The 19,942-nt window shown below is 38.5% G+C and overlaps 1 protein-coding gene across 2 annotated transcripts in view; it reads right to left on the reverse strand.

Moving 5' to 3' along the window:
• Positions 1-19,876, reverse strand: part of NFXL1 (nuclear transcription factor, X-box binding like 1) — a 47,620-nt gene extending 27,744 nt beyond the window's left edge. Inside the window, exons 1-14 of one of the 2 annotated variants that reach the window (XM_080403967.1) lie at positions 19,537-19,876; positions 18,016-18,186; positions 17,548-17,657; positions 15,235-15,368; positions 13,324-13,502; positions 12,993-13,154; positions 12,778-12,878; positions 11,537-11,651; positions 11,056-11,180; positions 10,022-10,144; positions 8,574-8,664; positions 5,672-5,792; positions 4,865-5,021; positions 4,133-4,224 (exon numbers count right to left, since the gene is read on the reverse strand). In XM_080403967.1, coding sequence (XP_080260093.1) covers positions 4,133-4,224; positions 4,865-5,021; positions 5,672-5,792; positions 8,574-8,664; positions 10,022-10,144; positions 11,056-11,180; positions 11,537-11,651; positions 12,778-12,878; positions 12,993-13,154; positions 13,324-13,502; positions 15,235-15,368; positions 17,548-17,657; positions 18,016-18,186; positions 19,537-19,696 — 1,841 coding nt within the window. In that variant the 5' untranslated portion in view covers positions 19,697-19,876. Of the gene's footprint in view, positions 1-4,132; positions 4,225-4,864; positions 5,022-5,671; positions 5,793-8,573; positions 8,665-10,021; positions 10,145-11,055; positions 11,181-11,536; positions 11,652-12,777; positions 12,879-12,992; positions 13,155-13,323; positions 13,503-15,234; positions 15,369-17,547; positions 17,658-18,015; positions 18,187-19,058; positions 19,491-19,536 lie in introns of those variants that run through there. The other variant, XM_080403968.1, reaches the window with a different exon arrangement.
• Between the last annotated feature and the right edge of the window lie 66 nt (positions 19,877-19,942).

The following is a 19,942-nucleotide window of genomic DNA, read 5'->3' on the forward strand; positions in this document are numbered from 1 at the left end:
TAACATTTACAATTCAGTCCCTTGCCTACCATTCCTAGGAAATAAAAAATGCACCCTGCTAAGAATTTTGAAGGTATTAATTGGTGACTCATTCAAACACTGATCTCCTAAAAATTAAATCAATCTTTATTTTTAAAAGTATGGTTTTATTTTCACCTCTGATTTCACACCTGTCATCTCCTTCCAAAGTATTATTTTGATTTCTCTACTGAAACCGTATAAAGGAGAGTAATGAAAACTAATACTCTAGCTAAAATACCTGTAAACCAGTTCCTAAGAATTTCTAGAAAAGTATTTAAGAAAAAAAAAAGCATCTCTGATAACTTCCCTAACACAGAGCAACCACCAATAGCTAAAGATGGTCTTTAGGACAGCAAGATATTAAAAAGAGCAATCAGTCTTTCACCTGGTATAATACAGAGCAGATAGAGCACAGGAGCCTGCTCTTTGCTCTACACAGCTCAATTCTCTTGTATCCAAGACAAACTTCCAGCTAATTTGGCTTCTAGGATCTCTGCATTCCATTGTAGCATGCTTCTGTACCACTGCAAGGGGAAACTGCTCAACCAGCCCAACTGTAGCTACTAAATCGGTGGATAAGAGACTCCCCATAGCAACCCTGCATTCACGTTGAGATGTAATGGTGTCAGACTAACTACTAGATGCATGAAAAACTAGCAGGACCACTGGGCTCAAAGGGTAGTGGCTAGTTGTTTGTATCCTACTTGGACACCAGGTACAGGTGGAATTCTTCAGCCTGGGACCTATCTTGTTTAATTATTTTTTTTCCCCAATAACTTGGAAGTGACAAAATGCACCAATTTTGCAGATAATGCTCAAGGATGATACAGTTAATACATCTGAGGGCAAGGGGTGCCATTCAGAAGGATCTAGACAGACTGGACGGATGGGCTGAGAGGAAATTCGTGAAATGCAGAGACAAAGAAAAGTCCTGCATCTGGGACTGACTAAACCTCCACAACGCTACAGCCTGGAGACACACTAACAGTCTGTCAGAATTAAGGGGAAGTTACCAAGAAGTTGAAGCCAGGCTCCTTACCGAGGCTCTTAGCAGGAATGCAAGAGAGAACAATGACACTCTTAAACAAGAAAGACCCCCCACAGTGGAGGAAAAAATTTCAACACCAACACCATCCCCCATCCGCTCCCCCCCCCCCAAAAAAAAAAAAAAAAAGAGCAGTAAGAGTGTAAGTGTAATCGAGCACTGAAAGAGGTTGTCCAGAGAGGCTGCAGAATCAACATACTAGGGGGTTTTCAAGGTCCAGCTGGACAAAGCTCACGGGTCCATACTGGGACCAGCACTATTTAACATCTTTGTTGGTAACATGCATAGCGGGGTTGAGTGCACCCTCAGCAAGTTTGCCAATGACACCAAGCTGAGTGGTGCAGTTAACACTGGAGGGAATGGATGCCATCCGGAAGGACCTTGACAGGTTTGAGAGATGGGCCTGTGGAAACCTCATGAAGTTCAACAAGACCAAGTGGAAGGTCCTGCACATGGGCCAGGGCAATCCCAAGCACAAATACAGGCTGGGCAGAGAATGAACTGAGAGCAGCGCTGAGGAGAAAGCCTTGGGGGTGCTGGTGGATGAAAAGCTCAACGTGGCCTGGCAACAGGTGCTTGCAACCCATAAAGCCAACCATATCCCAGGCTGCATCAAAAGAAGTGTGACTAGGAGGAGGTCAAGGGAAGTGATTCTCCCTCTTTGCTGCACTCTGGTGAGAACCAACCTGGAGTACTTTGTTCAGTTCTAGGGCACCCACCATAACGACACGGACCTGCTACAGACCAGAGGAGAGCCATGAAAATGACCAGACAGCTGGAGCACCTCTCCTATGAAGACAGGCTGAGTCAGTTGGGGTTGTTCAGCCTGGAGAAGAGAAGGCTCCAGGGAGACCTTACAGGCTTTTTGATATTTAAAGAGGGCTTATAAGAAAGATCCGGACAGACTTTAGTAGGGCCTGTAGTGATAGGACAAGGGGCAATGACTTTAAACTAAGAGGACAGATTTGCATTAGATATTAGGAAGAAATTCTTTACTATGCAGGTGGTGAGACACTGGAACAGGTTGCCCAGAGCAGCTGTGGATGCCCCATCCCTGGCAGTGTTCAAGGCCAGGCTGGATGGGGCTTTGAGCAGCCTGGTCTAGTGGAAGGTGTCCTTGCCCATGGCAGGGGGGTTGGAACTACATGATCTTTAAGGTCCCTTCTGACCCAAACCATTCTACAATTCTATGAAATTGATCCAAAAATCAGTGTTGATCTGCTTTTAGCAGGAGGCTGGACTAGATGACCCCACCCCAAGGTACCTTCTAGCCTCAATGTTTCTGTGAAATTAATAGAGTAAATTTTTCAGAATCTCCCTTTTAACTCTACAGAAACAGACACTGAATACATTCCATTCCAAATCTCTCACCGTGCATGTTCTGAGATACCAAATTATTAGAAAAAGTGTCAAAAAGTATTGCAAAACCTTAGTGGTGAAGGATGGAATCCCCAGTAACATCCATCCATCCAGAACAGGATTATTTACACCACTCTCCATTATTGTATTTGTTCAAAAGTCTCTGCTCTAGCAATGATTCTAAAAGCCCTGCTAATGATCTAAGAAGGTATCATATATTTGCTTTGTAGCAAGACATTACTTTATACCTATGATTTTGTTTATTATTATTATTTTGTTGATTCAGGAAATTTCTCTCATTGCTTTCAGTAAAAAAAAAAAAGTAAAAAAGTTACAGTTGCAATGATCAATCAAGAACGTTAGGATATTCCAGAATTAATGGGATGTGATGCTAGTAGAACCACAATTGCTCCAAGAACTATGAAGTGTAACAATGCTTCCTCTAGTTAAAAATTAAATATTAATATTAAAATAAAATAGCATTAATATTGAATATTAAATTAACAACTTTTCCATATGGTTTCCTTCTCACTTTGCACACTTACATCCTCTGGGGAGGAGTCTTCAGACTAAAACAGGTGATTTTTAGGTTGGAATTCAGAGGAACTAGGAGATGTGCCTTACATAATGCATGATGTTACACAATGACCTCTGCTGAATATCTATATGAGACAGTTTCTACAGGCATCTACCCAAATACTGAAAACAGACTGTTCATAACTACACATTTTTCACCTTTTGGGAGTCCGACTTTGAACTTTGAGCCCAAGTATCAGAAATACTGAGCAGTCACAGTTTTGAACAAAAAGTACAACCTATCATAGCTTGACAAATTAAATTCTAAACATATCTATGTAGGCAGTTAAACAGGTATTTTTGACCATCTTCCTCCGTCTACTTCTCACTTCATAAAATGAGGACACAATATTCCCTTGTTAAGGAGAGATGTTTAAAAAACACATAGGCAGTAATGCCTGTGAAGTATGCAGCGTTTAAAATGGTAAGACACTACAACACAAAAACAGACCAAACCCCCCAGTATTTCCTTTTTCAGATAAATGTTTCATTCCGAGTCCTTATTCCACAATGTAAACAGAAGTTCTAGCAAATTGAAGAAGAATGGTGAAAAACGTTCACTACCATATCTTCCCTTATTATCCTCAGCATTATCACAGAAAGAGTTGATATGGCTCTACTCAGAGCAGAACCTTCTGGACAAGTTAAAAATAGAAAGGAGACAAGCAGATGGGATAAAGTGCATCCACCTGCCATTCATTAGCACACAATAACTGAACAACTGAGAAACAAAACAGCAATTCATTATGCAGAAAATTATGATCCCATAAACCAAACAAGATAGAAACTGGGTGGAAAAGCTGTATGTCACTGAAGACTATCAGATTACAGTGGCTGTCTGCAATTTTCATGTTTTTTCTCTTAAGGCAGCACTGCACACAACATTTATTAGAAACAACCAATGTTTACTAACGCTATCAGTCCTTTCATACAGTGAGCACACACTACAGAAATGCCTATTACACAAGCACCACTGCTCCTAGTTTCGCAAGAAAAGTGTTCACACAGGCTCTCTTCATCTGAAGAGGAAAATATGGTTATTTTCATGTCCACGTCTACAACAATACAAAAAGAAAAAATTTCTTTTCATGCCAAAATTTTCTTTTATAAGTTTCATTTTTTAATACTTACACTGGTATAGGAACCTCACAGGGAGGGCATGGTAGTGCTGTTTGAATAAAAGCTGGCTCAAGTGGCTGTTCCCAGGGTCCTGCAGACTGGTGCTGAGAGCAAAAGACAACATGGGCTGAATACAGAACACAAATGGAACCATCTGCTTGACAATAAACAAACATATCACCTAAACCTATCTCCACTCTAACAAATCCACTTTCTAGTAACTAACGTTTTACTAATGGAAATCTCAACACCTCCTACACACAAAAAAAATTACAGTTTCATGCTTAGCCTGGTTAGGGGTAAGAAAATTCAATTACTAAACAAGTTCAATTATCATCAAGCAGTGCATGCATCTGTCATGTTTCAAGATGCCAAACAATTTCTCACTTCTAACTTGTGCAAATTTTAATGGTTTAGTAAATATCAGTTACAATTTTTTTTGCTATGTTTAAGGTAATTGCTTACATCTGAAATTAAACATTTGTAATACAACTAACAAAAATCTTACAATTTCTTGAGTAAGTATAACGGCTGAAAACTGCACATTTAATTATATATACTACAAAATTAATTAGATTGCAACAAAAACTAGAACTACTTAGGTTTTGGTTATGCAGTACATACACCTCTGTGCTTGATTATTTATTTACTCTGAACCCCAAGAGCCTCCAAAATAAAATCAAGGTCAAAAACCTGTTGCTCATTCTTCAAAACACAACACACCATTTTCCACTATTTACTTACTAAGCCAGCTTGCTTCACAAGTGCTTCATCGTGGCAGGAAACAGGGCACAAATGACCACATGTTAATGTTTTCTGGCAGGACTGACGACACGGAGGACACCGACCAAAGTGGCAATAGTGTTTCTCCTGGGTAGAGTGGTGACAGGTAGGTGGTCGACTGAAGTAAAATTCAAGAATGAATCAATATGACAGCAAGAAATACAATGTTATAGTCACTGAACAATTATGCTCAATACACAAAGAATGGAGATGAACAAGTGTTTTTTTTGTTGTTTTTTTTTAGAATGAGTTTACTTCTCACTTTCAGCAGTGGTTAATATTACAGTAAAATTATACAGGAGTTCTAAATTAAATTAAAATCAAAGTTGGGTCGCATACTCCAACAGCTATTTCAATCCTAATTCTACTCTGCGCTAAGTAATCTTACTACACCCCAGTAGAAAATATTCTTTCTCCTTTTGCTAGTCAAGTTTTCTAGGTCAACTGCCTCATGGACATATTTTAAAATGTACCAGAGATGACTTGAAGAAATGAGTGGGACTGCAGAATTAGAAATGCTTAGTGGGATAGAACCTTCCCCTTGACAGCAGCAAGTTGCTCATGAAACCACAGCACTAGAGGTGTCTGACAGGAAGATTATTGCTAACTGCCATCTGTATAGTCAAGAATATAGAAGACTGACAAGTAATATCTGTTATCATATTAAAGGAATAATTTTTGCCTTTTAAGGTTGTATTTTACTACTTTCTTTAAGGACACTTATAACTCCACTGAAGAACTGGAAACACACACACCTTCTATACTGACCTGCACAGCTGTTTGCACTTCGGAGGTTTGATAGTGCGTTCTCTGCCACAGGGCACTTTAATGACAGTTTTTCCACAATTGCATTTCACATCTACAGTCTCTGGACATGGATTACAACTACCTAAAAATACATATAATAGCAACATGATAATGTGAATAAGCTACTAATTATAAAAAATGGTAACAAATATAACTGAATATGCACATGGCATAATTGTCCTATTTTGTTTGATCTAAATAACATATGGCTGTTATTTTTTTATTTCTGCTTAGTTTCAAATCCCTCCTGAGTAAGAGAATTTCACCATTCTTAAGGAATAGTAATAACAATCTTGATTATTCTACAGTTGTTAAATGGTATCAAGTTAGAAACAATCCCTCTCATTTTCAAAAGAAGTCAGCATTATTAAAGCCCAGACATTTAGATCACACAACACTTAAATACTTGCTACTTATATTTCAGTCTTACGTACATATGAAGAACATGTCATCTTTCATCTATATTCAAAAGATAAAAAGACACATTGAAAAACTGGTATGATAGTTTTCCAGATTTTGTACAATATTGAAGAAATATTCAGCCTATGTACAATGCTTTTTCCAAGAGATCCTCAAGCTACTTATGCTACTAACCTGATATATTTCAAAAAGATTTGTAAAATATCTGTGTTTTAATTTATGAAGATACAGTGTGGGAGAGCTATAAAGTGCCAACTGCTAAGTTTTATCATTGAGTAATTAAGAGTGAGAATATAAATTTTCTGAAAAGAGCAAATTTAGACATGGGATTCTGACTTACTAATGTTGCATTGTGAAACTTTCAAGAAAGCAGTACTTCAAAGGTATTATCAACAGAAAAACTTTTTAAACAATTCTGATTTGTTAGCAGGATCTGAGAAGAAACACTTCAAGAAGCAGATCTCTCAATGACAAAAGGCTGCTGAAGTAAAAAGGATAGAAGTATACAATCTTTATATGAAAAATTAAATTTCAATGTGTAATCAGCACACACAAACAACTACTTTTACAAAACAAACTAAAGGTCTAAAGCTATGCTGCCCAACATATTGTTCTCAAATCAAGTGTTATAATGTACTACAGCAGGAAACAAAACACTTCTGATCCCTGGCAGCACGCATGCTTGAGAAAAAAAGATATATAAAAATCAAACCACAGACAGAATAGATTAAGTCACCTTTTTTCAAGGACCCCTGCTAAAGGCCAAGTGCTTATTATCAGCAACATCTAATAATTCTGAGATCAGGTACCTTTTTTAAAGGACCTGATCTGGCAAGCTATTTTCTAGGAAGCATACTATTTCCCCTAAAATCGGTGGTCACTGAGATCTGACAGCTCATTGCAAAATTGACCTGACCTGGTATTACACAAATAAAGACAAAATAATTAATCCTAACTTTCAGCAGCTGTTAAAATATTGGTGTAAAGGAAAAACACAGTAATATAAATATTTTGAAATAAAAATCATTGCGTTTATCAAGAATATTTTCAAACATTCTGATGAGATATTACAAATTGTACTAGATTGTAATTTGTTAAAGCACACAGTTATTTTCTTTTCTAAATTTATCATCTGATACCACAGTTATTAGCTTCACTAGATGCAACTTTTGGCAAGAGCTAGCACTTAAATATTGACAATTGTACTGTTTCAATAAATTACACACTTTAAAGTGTATATATTCGATATTTACATTTTCAAAGTTCATTCTTGTTTTCTTATAGGCACCGCTTTATTGTTTTTATACTGCTGTTAGTTATCAGAAATCACTGGCAATTTTAGCCAGGAGCCAATATTAGCTCCTTCATTTTCTAACCAAAATTTTATGCTACGATTTAGTTATCAACCAGACTGCTGCAGACAAACTATGTTACCAGTTTTCCTCTGACAGTACAAAAAAAAAATATTTATGTATTTCCAGGATTTGTCAGATGTGAGGATGGAAGAATAAAGGAAGAGAAAGAAGAGAAGTGGCACAGTTAACAGAGAAAACCCAAACCACTAGTTTGTGGTGACAGATTTAATAGGTAAACTGGGACAACCACCACATTTACCTGTCCTATCTTCTTAGGAATCACTGCCTCAAAAGCAAGATCGGCTGAACAAGTTGTGAATTATTTCCTGAGCTGTTGCGATTTAAAGTCCGGAACACTAAGGGAAATTACATAGGCTACTCAGTTGCTGTTTCAGCAGGGCAGCAGCTTCTGCGGGGAAAATTGCTGAGAGAAAGCCACTTTTTCAGTCATTCCAGTTAAATCCCCTACCAAGTGTATGTCAAAGCAAATGGCCAGGATAAAAGCTGCCAGGTAATTTTGGTTAAAAAGATGCTGAAAACAGCCAAAGTCACAGGATGCAGAAGTAAACTTTTTTTTTAGCCTTCATATATTCAGTAACAAGTTCTTATATTCTCTTTTACCGGTATCTTTACTGTAAAAAATACACATTATCAACTTGTTCGGGTTTTGTTTTTTATTTTAAGACCACTTGTATCACATGTTGTATTCCAGGATTTTTTAAAAAATCCAGACTCAATCAGTACAGTCATTTCTACATGTAGCTGGACTTTGTTATGGATATTCAATGAACAGAATTACTTGGGAAAAAAAGTCAAGGCATAGATTTTGAATTAAGCAGCTGGAAAGGAGACAGAGCATTTTCAGAGGAACACTGCTAAGCAAAATTACCAGGTAAAAACTCAGGTTTCATTATGCAAGTCCTTAAGCTCTAACCACCACTAAAAATCCTTCAAACACACTGCCCCCACAAAAAGCCCACATGCAACAAGGGAGAGAATCCATTAAGCACTACAGAGTCATACAAGCATGAAGTTTGGCAAAAACAAACAATATTACATCACTACAGGGATCCTTCACCAATTCTTACCTCTATGGCAGCCTGAAGGACATTTGTGATTTCTGCAGCCTAGAGTCCGCCCACAGACTTGATCACAAGGTGGACAGTTTCCAGAACAGCACTATTAAAAAAAAAAAACCTCTATAGCTGAAAACTTAAGACATTCCTGGTATAAATTTGCCCTCTCCCACTACCTCTTTTTTTCATGCAATTTAGCAAAATTTCCTCAAATTCATGCCAAATATAGAAAGGAGGCCATCTGTAAAGTTGTTTTAAAAACTTCACATTATAAAACAACAAGAAAGTACACATTTGAAAACACCACTTCAACACACCAAAAAGGCAGAGGGCTTCCGAGGAACATTTTAAAGGTTCAAATTCTTATAATATTTTAGTCCAAAGTAATTTCAGAAGATTACACATAGGATAGCTAACAGTTTGCCCCATTACTCTGCGATTTCCTCCACTTTTATACTGTATCATCCCTGGCACAAGAATGTTGCTACCTTTTTTTATATTTTTTAAACACCTTTTACCTTTGTAGTAAAGGTCAGATAACTTTAGAATCAGTTATCTGCTTTCTGTTCTTATATAAAGTAGTAATGTGGAAGAAGCAGAACACATCACAACACTACCACATTGGTGGATGCCAGGTCACAAGGGAACCCCATCCTTTCTCTTAAGTTGAGAGGTACCCTCCTTCCAAACTGCATAAGGAAGGATGACAATCAGAAAGAGAAACCTGGAATTTTTTAGCATAAATTAAAAACGTCAAGATTGCATTTACTTGTTTTGTCACCTGTTCACACAAATTAAATTCACTGCAGTAATAACAATAATACTCAAAAATACCTAAGAATAAAACTGCATTTTTTTCATGTCTCTGTGGTAAGAAGTCCAACTTTCATATGTCTTAATTCACATATGGCAGGCAACTTTCAGGCCTTCTTGAATCACTAAACTGAAAAGACAGGCCTGAGCTATCAGTCATTCCTTTGACTTCAAATGAGAACCGAAAGAAAATTCAAATTCTCAATTGTCAGACCATTGCTGCTCGCAGTGATGCATATCAGAAGGTGGCTGGAGTGTTGCACTGTCAAAAATAAGGGTATGTCCCTTACAAAGTTATGAGAGATTCCCAGCTCTTCCTACAAAGTAGAGAAAGAAATCAATTTAACTACTTCAGAATGCATAAAGCATCAGTAACTACCCAAGTATCTGAAAGCAAAACTGCCTTCTGGAACTGGAAAGTTGTCAAAATCCTCTCCCAGTTTTTAAGGCCACTGAGTTTTTCTTGGCGACATGCTGTTCAGAGAATTCTGGTACCTTGCAAACTAATTTGCATGACACTGAAGAAAACCCCTTGTTCCATACAATAACATGAGGTTGAACAACTCATTGATGTGATATATATAACATTTTTTTGAATTTAGATATCTGAACAATACATTTGAGGAGAATCATCTCTGGACGCTTACCTTTCTCCTACATTGGTGCTTTTGGCAATCACGAATTTTAGTACACTTTGTTTCACATAGATATGGCTTATGACATGGCATGCGTTTAGTGTGCTTTCCACAGCGACACTGTTTTTCAACTTCCTGGGCAGCAAGATAGGGAAAAAACCAAGGTATTTTTAATACAAGAAAAAAATAAAAGAAAATGTTCTGCTACTAGCTGTAAAGAAAAATTCATGGCAGAGTAGCATTACAATGCTCTATCACAACAGGAACGTATCACATGCTCTGAGCAGTAACTACTTGGGGATCTTGTGTCAGTGTTGCAAACACTGCTCTACACGGCATCTCACTGTAACCTTGGTCTCACCAAGAGGGGAGCCACTTCCAGAGAACCACTCAAGTGTGTAGTGCAAGATGTCAAGCATAAACACAAAACAAATTCATACAAAAAAAGTACATTCCTTGCATAGTAAACTAGATTTACCCATTGTGTATATAGATAACTCAAGAAGTAGGTGAGCAGGTTCATCTGATCTTCATCCCAGCTGTCATGTGCTACCTACTTTCACCACAGACTTTGTAGCCAAAGCTGGTTCAGGAAGAGACAATTCGAGAGCAGACAGCAGCCGCTTTATAGGCCAGACCACAGAAGCACAATAGATATTTAGAGCAGAGCAAAACAGTATTTTCTTACTAACAAGGAAATAATGTTATGTTACAGCATCTTCCATTTCACTAATGAATAAACAGCTAGAAGAGCTGGGGAAAAACTTAAGTATCTTTTAGGGTATAATTAATTAAAAAAAAATAACCCAAAACAGTAAAACCCTCATCAATGTCTCAATTCAGAAAAATAATGCTCAACTATTAATTCAGAATTTTGCTGAGGTGGGAGAGGAGTAGAGGAAAAAACACCGCTTCGTTTTTAATAAACAGAAAGTAACAGATTTTGTGATAGGTATGACTTCATTTTCCTTAGGAGACTTGCACTGTTCCAGGCATACAGTGTTTAAAACCCTAACAAAATGTGAACCTGCTACAGTAATACTAACCTGCCTACATATTTCACAGGGACCTCGGTGACAGCGCTGTGAACATTTATGGATGCCACATTCCAGAACTTTGTCACAACTATCACCACAGGTGGGCACATCTTCTGTACAAGGCAACGTGAACTCTAGATGAAGAGAGAGTACAAGCAAACATTTAAGAAAAAAGCCAAAATATTTAGAAAAGAAAAGCACCATGTATTACAAGTTCAAGTGCCGATTCTCTCTTGTTCTTTTTAAAAGCTTCTCTAGAATTACTCAATTATTCACGTCACCAATTAACCCCCTGGTACTAATTAAATGTTTGAAACAATTAAGCCATAAAGTTAGTATAAGCTGTCACAGTTCACTGCTTGTAAGAACTTTTCCTGGACTCCGCCCTGCAGAATTAACCTAAACTACTGACCGTCAAAGACTGGATGACTTTTTTTTTTTCTTCCCACGTTATCATATTTAACAACAACAACAAAAAAAGTCAGCTTACTGGATTTTTCACACGGACAAGACCTTTTCCCAGAACGAGGACAGTCTCCACAGGGACCAGCATGACAAACTTTTTCACATGTGTGATTACCACAAGGCAAACACTTCCCACACACCTGGAAAACTCAGAGAAACCAAGTGAATGCAATGTGACAGAACTACATACCAAGACAAAGCAACCCAAGGGGAACAACTAGGAGAGAGAGACATCTGGATGGCATTTAACTTTTTCTGAATTTGTTAACAAATCTTATATTCGCTGGGTTCACCAAATAAAACTGATCACTCCTGCAGTAATCTGGAAGGATTGGAAGACCACTGTATACTGAGGAGTTAGTGGTTCATGTAACAGTAACATGAGTAGTTTCAGGCTTGTGATGTGCTGCAAATACAGCTCAGCCTTCAGGCCTGTGTTGTGCTGCAGATGTCCCTTGGTCACAGGATAAATTTACGGTTGCAGAAGAAATTGCAGGCAGCAGCCTCTTATGACCAGTGATTACAACACCTGCATGTCCTTGCCTTTATCTAAAAGTGCAGTAATAAGTTCTCACTTCAACATACTTTCTGTTTGACAGTAAAATGATGAACAGTTTCTTTCCTGCCACAACATCCTACAATAGCTTCAATGACCGAAATGGGGTAACCATTTCTACAGGTGGGGTCTGCACTGCATGCTGCACATAGATCAGAGGCTCATTCAGTACTGCACAGCTTAGGGTTCCTAGCATCTAAAAGGACACGCTATTATTTATATTATACTCCCTTTCTCTATAGTGTTAGTTGAAATAAATCACATTTTAATTGACACTTTACAAAGACTGGGTGCCTTTCTTACTGGGATTGTAATGATCAAGTATGTCCTGGTGCAACTCCCCCTACCACTGAATTTTTGTAACTATTTTTACTTCTTACAGTCTGTCAATCCATAGCCTTGGTCCTAAGAATGAGCTGCAAATATATTTCAAAGAATGAATCATAAAGCCTTCATTCTGTCACAGTCACTAGAAGTAAATAAGCATGAAACTATCTATTAAGCTGTGTTTTCATGGTTATTTTTGAAGACAGCAGCTGAAACTGCAACAAGTACAAGAAAACAGGTCAAATTCACTGCTAGCTTAATGCTAGCACAATTCCAGAACAGTGACATTTTAACTGTCAGAAATGAACTAGGCCACCAAGTAGATCCATTCTCAAACACTGCTGCTTACATTTTTGATTGCACTTTCAAAACCTATAAAATACCTGATCACACTGCCACTGAGGACTTGCACAAAGTCTTTCTGCTGTCTGTCTTCCACAGATGCACCGTTGTTTACTGACTCGTGGACAAGGCTGACAATCTCCTGAATGTAATTGCAAAGTGACATTGAGAGTAGGAATTGCAAAAAGAACGATATATGTTAACAATAACAATGAAAACAACTACTTCTTCTCTGAATTTCAGAAGGCAGGTCTACCTGCATGACAGGAATTCTCACAAGTGTGTTGTCCACACAGCAATGTTCGTCCACATGGCAGGCGACATGACCACTCCTTGGCACTGCACCTTCGGGGCACCGGTTTAGCTTTCTTACAGTGACAGGTTATTGTGACCATCTTTGGGCAAGGTGGACAGGGTCCTAAGGACAGGAAAAAAGAATACCTCACTAATGGCCATTCTGCAAGTGCAGCCTTGACTACATCTCCTTTACTCTGAGAACTTTTATTTAAAGTTAGCAGCTTTTAAGTAAAACTGTGCAACATCTATATAAATAGAGGTCACACAACCAAGAGATGCAGTGGATTTACCTGGATGACAAAGCAGCAAACATTTATGACCACAAGATGGTTTGAATTCCCTCTCACATATCTGACCACAGGAGTGAGGTACCAGCCATGGGTCCAGTGTTGGATTCTCCACTTTTCCACAGTAACAGTAATACCTACTAGGAGTTTCAGACCGTTTGTATTCAAACCTACATTTTGGACTATAACAAGGGAAAAAGGGAGTGACAAGAAAAGCAATTTTTTAATAATTTTTTTAAAAGAAAAGCAGTTTTTATCATTTCAGTTTCCCAAGACTGTTACCAGGCTACCAACTAACATTTTTACAACCACTGTAACCAATAACAACATAATTAAATTTGTAATATACAATAAAGGTCTTGCTATATGTCAGATTTTACAATATATTCATTAGTATGTATAAGGAATTGTGCCATCACTGCAATCTTTTTTTCTCTAAGAATATACACCCAAAAAAATCAGTATAGCAAACATACAGAACAATTTTTATGTCAAGTAATACCAAAGGAATGCATGCAACAGTTAACCTAATTAAACTGAACCAATTAAAATAAGATTAAATACCAGGTTTTTACCAGTAGCAGTTTAAAAACTATGTAAAACAAGACTTACCAATGTTATTAAAACTATGCATAATAATTACAATTTTAGCTGAAAGATTTTAGATTCTATCAGTTCAGCATCTTAGATACTATGAGATGCACACGTTTATTATCCTTGACAGTGGCAGATATTAAAAAAATACATTATTCCTAAAGGTAGATAGGTACCAAAGTTCTGGAACTTCTTGGTCCCACAAACCTTAAAGGCTTTCAGATGCAAGTCATGGATGAGGGAGGCAACATGAGGAATGAGAAACAAAGCAATTCCTATTTCTGGCTACACTGGGAAAAGGCAACAGTCAAGGAGCTCCTTCTCAGAGAAGAAGAGAGGCTCTGAAAGACCTACGTACTCGTTTTTATCAAATAAAATGTCAATTTCCCCCTATATAATACATTACAGGCCATAAACCATTCCTCTGTAGTGACTGCACAGTTTTATCATGTGCTTAAATGTTAAATGAAATACCATTCACCCTTAAAGTTTTTTCATTATAAGCATTATGCTTAAAGACAAAACTAGTTTGTAATAGAATAGGCATTATCAACTCGAGACACTGCCTGTCAACAATTATTTGCTCTATATATATTTAAAAAAAATAATAAAATCTTATTTCCTAAGCAAACATGGTCTCTGAGATCCCACATTAATAGAGCTTTTGAATCCACCTCGCACTTTCAACCAAATTTGACAGAGAACTGTCTCATAGATATTACTACAAGTTTCCACACAAAAGTAGGTGGGCAAATAAACCATAGAACAAACATGCACTGAGAAACCTTGACCGAACTTTCAGACACAAACCTACTGAAAAAGCAAGCTTCATAATTCATGCAGCTACAATATCACTTTCTTCTTTATACAACCTCATGCAAATCCGCAAGAGTGGCTTTAATGCTTGAGCTATAGAGACTTAAAAAGAGAAATACTAAATCCCTAAACCTTGCTATTTCAGGACTTTCTTTTCATTTATTTCGCAGTGCCAATTTTAAATGACAAATATTTTAACGCCTTTTTAATTAAAGAAAATTAAAGAAATATATATTAAAAGCTGAGACACACAATAGGTAAGTTACCTTCTCAAAGGTTAAAACAAATTTGATGCAGCACATTTTTAATATCACTGTGAAATATTCCTGAATCATGTTAATGAAAACTTAAAAATAATTCAAAAAAGCAATAGAAAAGTCAGTCTTCTAAACTTTTTTTTTTTTTGGTGTGCACATCGTTTACATGTATCATTTCTTTCTAAACTCGAGTTCATGTATGTCTCACAATAAAAGTATCTTTGTAAATGTACCATGAAGAGCTCACCATGGCCAGGGATAATCTTTCTTCCCAAAATCATCATCTGTCAAAGGAGAAGACACAAGGAAAAGGCTGTCCTTGGCCCACTTCTGGATGCACACTAGGTGAAATATACAAAAGCATCCACGACAGCTCCAGACCTAAAAGCAGACATAAGTGCCAATTGCTTTATATTAGGTTTCTGTTTCCATTGATAAACATCTGTAATACCTAAAGAAACACGTTTTCTATTTTTCAATTTTAAAAAGGGTTTCCAAAGATAGAACCTATTGTTAGATTAATATAGGTAGTTCTACTGTTACAGACTGATCCCATAATCTTTTTTCCTGCTCCTGTGGGAAGTTTTTGCCAAGGCTTATGGAGCCCAAAATACTCATATAATCATAGAAATGTTGATTTAAACAGACTGTTGGAGTTCATGTAGCACAAGCTTGTGCCCAAAGTAGGACTATTGCCAACTTAGCTTAGTTCAGTCACAGCTTTGCCTAGGAAAGTTGGAAAATCCTGAAGGACGGGGACTCCACAACCATCCTGGGCAACCTACTCCAAGTGTCATACTACCTTCCTAGTACCAGTTTGCACCTTGCAAGCCCCAGTTTGTGCCATTGCCCCCCTATTACACAACCTGTCATCACAAAGATTACTTTGGCTTTAGCTATCTTCACAACTCCAATTAGACAAGAGGCTGCAATCTTACTCCTTAGCCTCCTCTCTGCCAGACTAAACAAGCCCAGCTCTCCCTGCACCTCTCTCCCTGTCCCATGCTCCAGGTCTCTAGCCATCTTGGCAGTAGAAGTACTAAAAAGATGTTTCCCCCATTTCAAACTTCAGGATTTACACACAACGCTAGTAAGAAAAATACTTGATTGTAAGTGTGGCTTTTGACCTAGTGTCTTTTGTTCAAAGAGCAAGAGAGATATAGAACAGAATTAAAAGCAAATGTATTTAAGAGAGCTGGTTTTGCCAGTATCCTGTCTCCAGCACTAAACCTTTATATTCTTGTCCCCAAGTACTTCTGTTTGTCCATTCTGGGGTGAAATCACAATCCTTTGCTTAGAATATCAGCCTACTGCTGAAAAGCAATTTAAGTAACAGAAATGCAGTTCTATAACTTTGCTACTTTTCATATATTGATGTCTTAAATTGTTGGCTTAGAATGACTACAGCAATTTGGTAAGAGAAAAGCAGCAGAAAATTTAAGTTTTAATTTATTTATTTTTTAATAACTTATGACATTGTTATAAAATTATACTGTGAAAACAAGGAGAATTTTGCCATTAACTTATAGAGGACAAAGTCATTGACGTAAGTTTCTAAAAGTACAGTAACTAACTTCCCAAAACTAAAGCTAAACAGGAGACATTAAGTAAACAAACGGTTGTCTGAAACTTTACAGATTCAATATAACTAACAAACCACTGAGTTATAAAAGATGACTTCCAAGTTGCCAAATAATCTCACTTCTTCTGAGGTGAGATTAACTCTATCAAGAGATAAAGCGCTTTAAAATTAATCCAAGCACATATGTTAAGGCCTGAAAAAAACAGATTAAATGTTAAGAATTCACATAAAACATTACATTTCTTTCTAAAAGAAAGTTAATAATTACAGTTTCATTGGATACTTGTAGTCCAGATACACTCAGCATCAGAAGCTGACGATTTTCTGCACTTTTTTTTTTCTTTTAGTGTTAAGCATACAGTTGCAAACACGTATTTGATTCAAGTAACCATCACAGAAACAGGGCTGGGTCTGTCAATGTCAAAGGGAAGTTGATAGATAACAATAAAAGCAAAGAAGATTTGTCCTGAAATCTCTCCCACAAAAAATGTACCTATATAAAATAAGACAATCTTCGAAGACATGCCACCCTTCTCTTTCACTTGATCAGCATTTGGAGCTGCTAAGTTTATTTTAGCTTCCCTGCTATAAATCTGACAATAGTACTTCCTAACTTCCAAGTATTTCTTGCTTTGGTGTTCGTGTTTGCCACAACATAGCTTATTGCATACACCATTGCAAGCACTGGCCTTCAAGCACTTCATTTTTTCATCTGCTAGACTCTAAAACTTAAAAATAGCTAATTTACATTATGATAACAAACATATGTAAAAAATAATATTCTGATTACAAGGTATGTATATATAAGCACTTATTTCTTCAAGTGTTTGAAAAAATCCAAAGATGCCAAATGTTGCATTTAGTACACATCATTTTAAAACTATCAGTCCCAAGAATTACCTTAGTAGTATAACTAAACACAAGTTATTCAGATAGTTATATTTGCTTTATTCTAAAAAACTACTATGAAATACTTACAGCTTGGTTCCTTTTAACTGAAGCAATGCAGATCAGACATGTCATAGCCCCTGACTGAAAAGCTTCATTCATGTACTGTCTTGTACGTTCCAGTTCACTTGCATCTCCATCTTTAATGTATAAAGATTTTTAAAGCAATCAGTAATGTTTGATATGCTATTCTGTACATGTTGAGACTGCTGTAAAAGTTTGGGGTTTTTTTCCTCTGAAGAGAAGCCAGTCATATATTATTACAAAACCACATTATTAAAAGTACTTAAGGCTGTTTCAAAAATACACCACTGACTCTCTATAAAACGGCAAGAAGTATTGCCAGCACACATTCCTGGGAACAAATATTTTTAATACAAGTCAAAATAAAGTGCTTTACCCTCCAAGTATGGAAAAATTCTATCACACAGCCAATATTACAGCATTGTTTATGCTTTCATAGAGAAATAGAAGTCAATAAACAAAAAAAAAAATTACCAGTTTGACTGGTGTAAATGGTAAACGTTTTGGCCAAAATCTTTCCTTGTTTTACTTCAGCATCTTCATCATCATCTTCAGATGAGGAGCTAAACTGGTCTTCAACTAGCTTTTTTGCTGCAGCCTGATTAGCCTTCTTAATTTCTTCAAATTTCTTCTGTGAAGATAATTCTATTAAGATAACAGATTAACAATGATTAATACCATAATAGCTAATCATAGCACCACGTTCAGTTCTACGTATTTCAGCTGTTCTTTTCTTGCTTGCTGATTTCATGTTTTTAAGGCCAGTACCATTGCTACTTTTTCAACACCACGCAAGAAAACATAAAATTGTATTATTCATAAACTTCAGAGCAGGATTATTATCTGTCAATTACTGCTGACAAATCGAACCAAACATACTAGAATATATGCGTCTATAATGCTACTTTAAAAGAAGGATGCTTTAAATCCCCACACACGCATCGTACACAAACACAACTTTCATAGTATAAGGAAGGAAAAAACCCAACAAAACAGGCAATTCTTGACAAGGTCAATTGTTATAATTTGCTAATGTCCCACAGCTACCTCTCCTAACATTTGGTATTTTTTAAGTTATTACTTTTATCGATCTCCGTCCACCCAACAAATCCTTATTGCAATAGTGGCAAGCTTAAAAGTGACAGACTATTTTAATATAAACCTTGTTTTTTTCTAAAGCTGATGCACACTAAATAAAGGAAGATTCTCACATGGGGAAAAAAAACTGTATAGCTTAACAGAGTTCTTAATAAACCAAAGTGCCTCTAACATAATATACCATGCCAATATAAAGGTCTTCAGCGCATCACAGGTCTTAAGTACCTGCTAGTTTTCCATATGAGACTATTGCACCCAATATATTTGCTGGGGTTCCGTCAAGCTGAGTTTTAGGGCTTTCCTTAAATAACCATGCTGCCACTTAAAAGAGCTCAGTATTTGGCGCTTCTCTACCTGCGAAGTATTTAGTAAATATCAACTTACACTCACAGCAACTCGGTGCATTGGAAAGCCCTTACCTTTCCCAGACCGGGGCATTGTGGCACGCTGGCCAGAACATAACAGCAGTTATGAGCTCCTAGCAGGCAGCGCTCCCCTGAACATTTCCAACCGTACTGAAAAACAGCTGCTTCGTCCATTACTTCATGCTTTACTCTTAGAGCAAATCCAGTGCCTCGAAGGGCACAGATTGTGCACCCTGGGGAGGACACAGCCCCTGAGCCCCCAGCAACTTCCCCGAGGACTCCGCGGTTCCTCCAGAAGGTACCAGCCGGCACATGGCGGCACGCCGGCCGGCCACCGCCGGGCTGCGCGGTGAGGAGGGGGCGGCCTCCCCCCGCCCGCCTGCCTTCCCCACGCCGCCGGGGTCAGCCCCGACCCGGGCACCTGTAGAGGCTCCCCACGCCGCGGCTGGGCTCCGGGCCACAGCCGGCTCCTCAGCCCGGGGCCTCGCAGCCCCCGGCCGGGCAGGGGTAGCGCGGAGGACTGGAGACTCACCGCTGTCTCCCTCGCCGCTGGTCTCGCCGGCCGCAACACAGGCAACGCCGCGGGCCCGCGGGGCCGGGGGCCGGGCAGCCGCCCCAGCGCGAGCGGCGAGCCCATCCCCGGGCCTGGCGCGGCCGCGGCCCCGGCCGCCCTGGCGCCAGGGCGCCTCCATTTCTCCCCGCCAGTGAGCAAAGGACGGCGGAGGAAGGCCAACCCCTCCTCACCCCACCGGCGGCGGCCGCCCCGAGGCGAGCTCTCCCGCCCGGCCCGGCCCGGCCCGGCCCCTCCGTCCGGAAGCGGCGGTGGAGGCGGCGGGGACACCTGCGAGCTCCCCCGGCAGCGCGACTACAGCTCCCAGCACCCCCCGCGCGGCCGGGGCGGAAGTGGCGGCTGGGGGACTCCAGCACCCAGCGTGCAT

The sequence above is a fragment of the Falco punctatus genome, assembly GCF_963210335.1.
Source record: "Falco punctatus genome assembly, chromosome: 1".
Taxonomy (NCBI): Eukaryota; Metazoa; Chordata; class Aves; order Falconiformes; family Falconidae; genus Falco; species Falco punctatus.